General features: G+C 44.6%; 1 protein-coding gene across 1 annotated transcript; it reads left to right on the top strand.

Moving 5' to 3' along the window:
- The first annotated feature begins 328 nt into the window (after positions 1 to 328).
- On the top strand, positions 329 to 8,745 carry ripk4 (receptor-interacting serine-threonine kinase 4). The gene is made up of 8 exons (XM_075486465.1): positions 329 to 658; positions 2,895 to 3,186; positions 3,874 to 4,022; positions 4,373 to 4,422; positions 5,368 to 5,526; positions 5,713 to 5,831; positions 6,625 to 6,865; positions 7,009 to 8,745. The coding sequence occupies exons 1-8, from the start codon at positions 477 to 479 to the stop codon at positions 8,253 to 8,255; spliced, it is 2,439 nt and encodes an 812-aa protein (XP_075342580.1). The 5' UTR covers positions 329 to 476; the 3' UTR covers positions 8,256 to 8,745.
- The last annotated feature ends 744 nt before the right edge of the window (positions 8,746 to 9,489 follow it).

Below are 9,489 nucleotides of genomic sequence, written 5' to 3'. Positions count from 1 at the left end.
CAGTTCTCAGTTACGACACATTCTCGAACCACTGTCCATATCATATAATCTTCCTTTTGTTATGACATATTGTGTCTCTTTAGCTCAGGGGGTGGTTAGTTGTATAACGGGCTACAGCGGGACAAAAGTGTGTTCATGACATGACACATTCCCTAGTTTCTGGACTCTGGGTTGTTCGAAAGAAAACTGAAGACTACGGGGTATCTGTGAAATAATAGTCTTATAGGTACTCATGTTTCCTCAGCAAACTTTTCCATCTCTTCTCTGTGTTTCAAAACCAGGATGTGATGTCATAGCTGAAGGCCCAGCCCCTCTTTTTACCTGAAGAGAGGGAGGGACCACACTGAGCAAGAGAAGGGGAAAAACAAGGAAGAGCTCACAAGCTGGCAGGTCGGTGTTGGTGAGAGTTCTCTTCCCCACTTTGTGCCTTGGAGACGAACAAAAAAGGAATTTACTCTGTTGGTGGGTCTCTCAACATGGACACCCCAGATTCTCCACAAGGGAATATGGGGCTGTTGAGGACCTTTCATTCCTCTGAGTTTGGCAGCTGGGAGAAAATAGGCTCAGGTGGATTTGGACAAGTATACAAAGTCCGGCATGTACAGTGGAAAACATGGCTGGCTATCAAGTGCCCTCCCTGCCTTCATGTGGATGACAAGTAAGTTACAGCTGTTCAGCCATCTGTGTTGTCAGGTGTAAAGGAATTTAGCTCCATTTGCTCTTCTCAAAGAAACATTTAGGCGTCTTTACTTATCGATATTGTTCTTTAAAGAGCCAAATGCACAAAAATGTCTTTCCATAGTTCTTGTTTCTCTGCTTTATCACTTGATGACCAGTTTATGGGCCAAACGCAGACAGATTTTGAGTAAGTGAACACCAGGTGACATGTGACTCATTCTCTGCCAGTGTGGGCACACAGTGTGGCCGTACAGTGTGCCCATGTACCAGCCACCTTTAGTTATTTCAACACAGCGGAGGTGTGTTGAAGGAGCGCTGACATGCTGATTCATCCCCAGAGCAAGCGTGAGTCCACACTGCTCAGGGTCATAGCTGTTTCTTATCAAACCATCCCTCAACATGAGAGGCCCACAGCTGGTTTACCCCACAGTTTGAGATGTTATCATGCTCTGGCCTCAGGGAAGGGCTCATTAAAATAAATGTATGTTTCAAAGGGAGTAGCAGAGGGGTCTTTTCCCCCAAGGCACTGCGAGAGATTACACAAGCTTCTAGAATATCTAACTCTTTGGGCAACTACTGATCTTTCTTTTGAAATGCAGAGATCTCTCAAAAGAAAAGAAAATCTGAGTTTTATACAGTTAAATCTGTGAGCTACGCTGCTGTGAATGACTGCTAGGATTTTTCTGTAAGTTATTATTTATGAAATAGTTCTGTTAAATAGCATGACAGCCCACCTATCAGTGGACGCTTCCATTCGTCTTAGTTGTGCATGCAAACACATCTTACGTTGTGGAATCCCTTTATTTGGTTAAATATGACAATAAGTCCCCTCTCGCTGTTGAGAACAAGCCTCCAGGCATAATCAGATGATCACCATTCATTTGGTCACTGTCACCAAAACATTTCAAACTTTAAAGACAGAACTTTTTCCAAACTTGTAGTGCAAGTGAAACATCCGCTGAACCTGAGCCAGAGATGTTATCGCCTCCAAATATCTGAAAGGTACATAAACAGTCATTTGACTGCAGCCCTCATTGCCCCACACTTAACAATCAGCAACAGGGACTGAAAGCCACCTTTGTCAGCCTGCTTCTCTTGCTGCCACTGTGTGGCACAGACAATATAAGAAGCCGAAGAACCGGTCTTCCCAGGTGTCTCTGTTAAAGTAGACGCATTGTTTGGTTCAGAAGGGCTGCTCAGGAGCACTTTGGATTAGATGAAGGATTTAGAACACAAGTACTTGCCCAATCTCACATCTGTTGTTTGATTATACCTGCCTGGGCGATCTGGGAGCTTGTGCCTCCTTAACTTGGACTCACTATGAAGGCCAATTATAGCCAGGCTTCATCTCATTGACTCCTTAAGTAATCTGATACACCGTGCACATTATCAACTTGGGACCTCAAATTAGTCTCTCAAGTGCATCTCATTTAACTTAATTTGTAGTTGAGAAGCATAATTCCCAGTCCACTTCACCTACTTCTGCTTTTGAATCTTATCCCTATTAATGTAGCAAAGAATGGGATTTATTTTTTTTATCTGAGCTGTCCTCATTAAGAGGCAGCATTATGAAAGCAACCTGTGCCTTAGATATGTGAACTGAGGTCACGAAAGACCTGCGCAGTTTTGTTTGAGGTATGCTAGCAGGGTCAGTGCACTGATAAAGCTGTTCAGCCCAGGTTGAGCAACAAAGAACTGGAGCCCCACGGACTCTGCAGATGCTTTCCAGGCTGGCCTGGAATGTTCTTTAAGACCTTTAAAGAAGCACTGAGTGGTTAATGACATGATTCGAATATTTGTGATGATCAATGGCAAATTAATTATAGATGCCCACCGAATTCCTGCCCTCACAGCCACTGAGGTTAAGGCTGATAAACATTTTGCATAGTCAAGCGGTCAATGAGGATGATGCATAGTGCGCTGGAATTTAGCTTGGGACAAAAGTTATTCCAAATATTGCTGCTTGGTGAGCAAAGCCTGACCTTCGAATCAGTAGGTTAATGTTTAACGAGACATCGGGTTGAATAAATAACTGAGTCTGGAGATGTGGAACCGTCGATGGGGAAGAAAAATGACCTAAATAAACCAGATTTCAGTTGCAGTTTGTTTGCACTTGTTGAAATAACTCACTCACCCCAGCAGAAGAGGCTGATTCATTGAGGCAGACAAGGTATAACAGAAATGTAATTTAAAAAGTAATCATTTGTTTAACAAAGGGAGCGTTCAGAGCTGCTGGAGGAGGCTAAGAAGATGGAGGCTGCCAAGTTCCGATACATCCTGCCTGTGTATGGGATCTGTGAGGACCCCCAGGGCCTCGTCATGGAGTACATGGAGACCGGATCGCTGGAGAACCTGCTGGCCACCGAACTGCTGCCCTGGGAGCTCAGATTCCGCATAATCCATGAGACTGCGGTGGGAATGAACTTCCTGCACTGCATGAACCCACCTCTTCTTCACCTGGACTTGAAGCCAGCAAACATCCTGCTGGATGCTCACTATCATGTTAAGGTAGGCCACTTTTTGCATTTCACTTTTGTCTAAAAAAAACCTCCAAGTAGTTTTTTTCATTTCTAGTGCCACATAGAACAATTATCATTTAAGATTAAGATTAAGATTAAGAGTTGCAACCTCTTATAGCTATAGTAACATGTAAAAGAATAAATGATTGGGAGAACATATCATCCAGTCACAGAGTTGATGAGCTCAAACTCAAAATGAAGTGACAGTTTTAGGCCTCTAGAAGGAATTTCAGCCATGAGGCACTTTGCCGTTCCCATTTATCTATTTGAAAATGATAGCTCTGCACATGCTGTGGACAGACAGGTGTTTTTCACCTTCTCTGTCCAACCTCTAAACAGCTCAACTGTACAAAGAGAAGCGGGTGGGAACCATGATTTCTAGAGTTTAATACCTGGATGTAAACACCTCTGCCGGGCCTGTTCCGACAGGCTTAATTTAGCTTCTATTAAATCTCCCTCTGTGAATGTGTGTGTTTGTGTGGGTAGGTGTGTACGCTCCTCTCCTGCACGTTGGGACATGGCTGCGTTGCCCTCATACCTCTGAATGCACATAATAAGAGCTTACCTGCCTGTCACACTCACTGGGAAATGTTAGTCATCACTGCTGTAATGTTTCATGAGAAAAGCATCAGGTTTTCTCTGTTTGAGTCTTTAATTTGATATTTATCTGGTTCAGATATCTGATTTCGGCCTGGCCCGGTGGAACGGCCTGTCCCGGGCTGATGACATGAGCAGAGACGGCTTCTGTGGCACCATCGCCTATCTGCCGCCTGAAAGCATCATAGAGAAAGACAGGGTGTCTGACACCAAGCATGACGTGTACAGGTTGGTTTTCTCTCAACTATGCAGGCGAGCTTTTAGCATAAATGCGGGTTATTTGTTTTTGGACTGGGATGTTTCTTTTGTATGTTCAGTCTCTTCTGATACATACTGTTATTAATAACATATTGTAGATGGATTTGGTCTGATATATTGTGTATTTAAATATTAAACTTTCTGTTTCACATTGCACAGACCAAGCATCAGCTGGAAAGCGAGAATATGTTCACTTACATCAATCTATACAATAATTGTGATGCTTATGCTTTAAGTTAAAGACAGGTGCAACTGTCTTGGAAGAGGTACAATGTTTGATGCTTTTCTTAAAATAACCTTTTTCATTTTCCTTTCTCTAGTTTCTCCATTGTGATCTGGGGAATTCTCACGCAAAAGAAACCCTACCAAGGTGAGCCATGTAGTTCCATTAGGAATAAAACTATGATGCCAATGATCAGAAATACAGATGCATGCCATGGTAATTGTAGGGCTGGGCTATAAAGCGGTAACAACAGCTTTTAGAGGCTGCTATCACATGATTATGTTTAGTGGATGTAATGGTTATAGTGAAACATTTACTGATTAATACCAAACACAAATCGGAGTTGAGGCATATTCATTCATTCGACTAATGTTCAGAATTTTACCTGAGCATGATTCTTTTCCATAATTACTTTCCATTTATCTTAACCCCTCGAGGAGTGTGTACAGGAGCTGTTAACATGTTTACTCTGCATTCCTGAGCAGGTAGGGAGACAGAGCCAGACTGGCAACAGGGTGTTTGTTTTTTCATTTTCCCAGGCATATCAGGTAGCTTATTCTAAGTCCAGTGTCTAATGTAGTTAGAGTTGGCACTGGTACTGCCTATGTTGATCCAGACATAATTAAAAAGCAAGAAATGGCCGGGTTACCACTCCTGCCCGTCTTCCTTTTCCATTTGTGAAGGGTATTATGGCTACAATAGGAGGTGAAGTAGCTGTAAGTCTCTACCTGTTTGCTATGAATCACTGACTTGACTGATCCCAATCTAAGATGGAAAGAGGTCAGACCATTTACGCTCCCATGGGAAATAATAAACACATGCTCCTCTATCTGAGCACGCAGGAAGATGGCGAAAAAGCTGTTCAAAGCTGAGTATTCACATGCACTTTGGTGTGTACCACCATCCCAGGTTAGGATGTAATTATGTTGCAACCATGAGTACATGTCACACCACTGGTCCCAAACCATATGTCATAGGAGAACGTATCAGAGTAAATTCATGTGCACCATAAGACTGAAGCAGAATTTGTGCTTTTTGAATTGAACTGAAATGACTGGTTAGTGATTAAAACGGTCATATTTGTTCCTTCAGGTGAAAACAACATCCTGCAGATCATGGTGAAAGTGGTGAAAGGTGTTCGGCCAGACCTGGGGTTAGTGCCACGAAGTCGACCCTCCACCTGTGCAGGTTTCCTGAGCCTCATGCAGCGCTGCTGGGCCACAAAACCTGAGGCCAGACCCAGCTTCCAGGGTGAGTTGGGCCTCTGTTTCCTGCACCAAATGACAGTTAACCGTTCTTTTATTCATATTCCTTAGAATGAACTCTTTTGTTCTTATCTTTTGATTTGATTAATCCCGCTCACTTTTCTTTGCTTTGGTATACTTTAATCCCATCCCTGCTGTTACTGAAGCCTGATCCAGAGCTTTATCCTTACAGAAGTTACATCTGAAGCTGAGGAGCTCTGTTCTAAACCTCAAGAGGAGCCCAAAACACCAACATTGTCATCCTCCTCAGAGCCAGAGCCCATGTCTCCTAATCCACTCACCAGTGACCAGGTACGACATGGTGGCATCTTGTCCATGATTTCTGTCCCGGTTAGAAGATGTACTCGTGCATCTTTGCAAGATTGGTGCAAAGTCGGGGACAAAAGTGTGAGAGATGGTGTGCTGTGACTGGTGCTCAGTTAGAATGGGTTTGGTTGTTGGTTTCTAATAAGTCTTTCCCTTTAGCTGATTACAATCTAGCACCAAACCCAATTCTATCTTAAATCTTAATGTAGCAATTAATTTTGTTTTTAAACCATAGACTAACTACTATATGTCGCTGCTCTTCTTATTCCCATCTCATCTTTAAACTGTTTGACTTACTGTTTTTTCTTTTGCTTCCTTCATTAATGTATAACAACATACCTGAACAACAAGAGCCTTATCTTTAAAGTGCCCCAGACAGGATTATGAGTTTGTAAGTCATATGGGTTGTCCGGAACAACCATTGCATCACAGAGTAGGAATCTTGACTGATGAGACTGTTCAACCTGTTAGCTGCTGTGTCATTTCTGAACTGTTGCGCTGCTAAGTATGTGACGAGAAACAAACATCCTGCTGATGGGAAGTGACAGCTGTTAAGCAGCGTTATCTGTCTGTGGAAAACAGAAGATAAGCTGTTCTTATAATTTCCGATTGTGTCAGATTAACTTTACAAATGATCAGATATTAGATTTAATAGCTATTTTACCATAAGTGGTGTTTCATAGGAATGCACGCTACATAGCTGTGTGTTAATGACATGTACAGAATGGCAAAGAGTTGTTTGTCCACGCACTGTATGCTAATGTGGATTGTTCCACAGGGTGATGACAACAAACCGGTGCGTCCAAAATCAGCCATGCTGCCGGAAAAAGATTACAGCCTGTCAGAGCTGCTGAGCCAGGTGGACTCTGGGATCTCCAAGAGCTTTGATCGACTGAAGGAGGATAGCTGCCACAGCAAAGAGAACACTTGCAAGAGACTGTCTGGCATCTCCTCTGCAGATTCGGCCTTCTCCTCCCAGGACTCCATTACCATGTCCTTTGAGAAAGAAAGCACATTTGGTAAGAGTTGATTCCAGACCTACAACTAGAAGAATGGATCAAATGGCACCTGGTGATTGTGAATGTATGACTTTTCAGCATACCCTCTGTGTATTTTTCAACATGTCTTGTAAAGACCTGTCTGTTTCCTCCTTACTGGCCAGATTCTGCTGAAGTCCAGAAGCGGAAGCTGTGCGAGGCCATCAGAACCAAAGATACTGCCAAGCTGATGAAGATCCTTCAGCCGCAGGATGTTGATCTTCTACTTGATGGAGGAGGCAGCCTCCTCCATCATGCCATCACCTTGGCAAATGAGGAGGCTGTCAAGTTTCTCCTCCTGAACAATGCCAATCCTAATCTCGCAAATGCTCGTGGCTCCACCCCCCTCCACCTGGCCACAGAGAAGCACCTGAAGCCGCTTGCCGAACTTCTGCTTGGTCGGCGCAGCACTAATGTGAATGCCAAAGATGAGGACCAGTACACAGCTTTGCACTGGGCAGCCCAAAACGGAGATGAGGCCATCACACGCCTGCTGCTGGATCGAAGTGCAGCCATCAACGAGACTGATGGCCAGGGACGCACACCGGCTCATGTGGCTTGCCAGCACGGCCAGGAGAATGTAATCAGGGTGCTGCTGAGCCGCGGTGCTGATGTTCGAATCAAGGGCAAAGACAACTGGACGGCGCTCCACTTTGCTTCCTGGCAGGGGCATCTGGGTATCGCGAAGCTGCTGGTCAAACAGGCTGGCGCTGATGTGGATGGCCAAACATCAGATGGCCGCACACCGCTGCATCTGGCATCCCACAGGGGACAGTATAGAGTGGCACGGATTCTGATTGAGCTTGGAGCAGATGTCAGCATGACGTCAGCTGGGCTAACCACACCGCTACACGTGGCGGCAGAAACGGGCCACACCAGCACCTCCCGCCTCTTGATTAAACACCAGGCAGATATACACGCCCAGAACACTCAAGGACTCACACCTCTCCACATGGCCTCGCAGAGGGGCCACCTGGCCACTGTCAAGATGCTGATAGCAGAGGGGGCTGACCCCTACAGATGCACCCAAGCCCTGCGCACGCCCTGCCACCTGGCAGCAGAGAGTGGACACTGTGAAGTTCTGAAAGAGCTGCTCCTTCACTGTCCAGACGGTGGGAACCTGTCGGACGAGCAGGGCCTCAGCCCACTGCACCTGGCAGTGCAGGGCGGACACTCAAACATCATCACTATGCTGCTGCCGCAGCCCTGCCAGGACTTTACAGAGAGCACAGAGCAGCCAGCGGCCGAGGAGCCCACACCACTGGAGGCCAAGCAGCTCCCAAGGAAAGTTGTCATTCTCAAACTGACGGAGCACAAAGACAAAGACTCCCCACAATCCCCCAGCTCACAGTGTGCTTCAGCACCTTGCTAACAAGAGCAATGACACGTCCCGAATTGTACAGAACTGACTTCCATGTAACTTTTTTAATCAACTCTTGGCTGCCTCACACTTGGGTAGGGGATTATTATTCCAATCTTAAGTGACTCTTTGGATGCTGGAAGCACTGTAGGTATTTCCTAATGGTTGTGAAAGCTCAGATGTAAATAGAACCACTGTAAATAGAAACTATAAATACCTGTATTTTGTTTTTTGTTTACTTTTTACTAAACAAGCAATTTCTTTTTACTTGGCGAGCACAAGATGTGTATGCAATTTGTTGATTGATTTGGAAAATCTGTGTCCTTTATGGACCTTTTTTTGTTATTCCACACTGTAGTCTGTCTCCAATATTTAATAGAACACAAGCAGTTGTTCTAAGATTTATACAGAACATCATCAGAACCGTTGCATTCAGAAAAATCTTGTAGGTTCTGTACCTGTTACAAAGCAGCCATCATCCATTAAAACAGTTTAAAACCTTTGTTTTGTTTGATCTTTTAATTCTTTCTAACCTGGTCTCTGAAAAATCTTTTTGATAGCATCGACTCATTTTAAAATGTTCATGCAACACTGAGAATGTTAAAGCTTTCACTTTCCTAACCACAAAATATTGTGTTAGATCACGGCACATGTAAGCTTTTTTTTCTTCCTCCTTTCAACTAATATTTGTTCTTCAAATCTTATTTTTGCAGAACTTTTAACAGCACGTGTTACCGCAGGCTTGCCAGAGAAAGTCTCTTGTTTCAGAGTCAGCTTGCTGCTGCTCCGTCTGCACGTGTGCAGGAGTGATCGGTCTTGAGGTTGGCTAGAGTTGGCATGTCTGCATCTGCAGCCCCACCTGGAGTGTTATTATCTTTCTGCCTCCGCTCAGGAGCATGCTCAGGTTGGCACAGACCATGGGAACTGCCCCTGAGGGGGATCACAGGCTGAAAGATGATGGATGGGTGAGAAGGGGCGCTGATGTACTACCTGTAATTCCAGCCTGTTGGCTAATTCCTAAGACCACTTTAACTTTTCATCACTCTCTAAAACCAACACACCATCCCATGACGCCTCAAGGGCTCGGCTTTTCATAACAAGCGAAACCCCATGCGGGTGGCTGGAGCTTTAATTGTGCTGTTTTTATGGTTTGTGTTTGCACAGTCCCGGAAAATGACTCTGTGAAATATGTGTAATCTGAGGCCTCTGTTCTGTGTACTCTGCACTCTATTCTGCCTGTCGCCTG

Source organism: Odontesthes bonariensis, chromosome 16 (assembly GCF_027942865.1).
Source record: "Odontesthes bonariensis isolate fOdoBon6 chromosome 16, fOdoBon6.hap1, whole genome shotgun sequence".
NCBI lineage: Eukaryota > Metazoa > Chordata > Actinopteri > Atheriniformes > Atherinopsidae > Odontesthes > Odontesthes bonariensis.
Note: the sequence above shows the minus strand (reverse complement) of the source record. Positions and strands in the feature narration are given on the sequence as shown.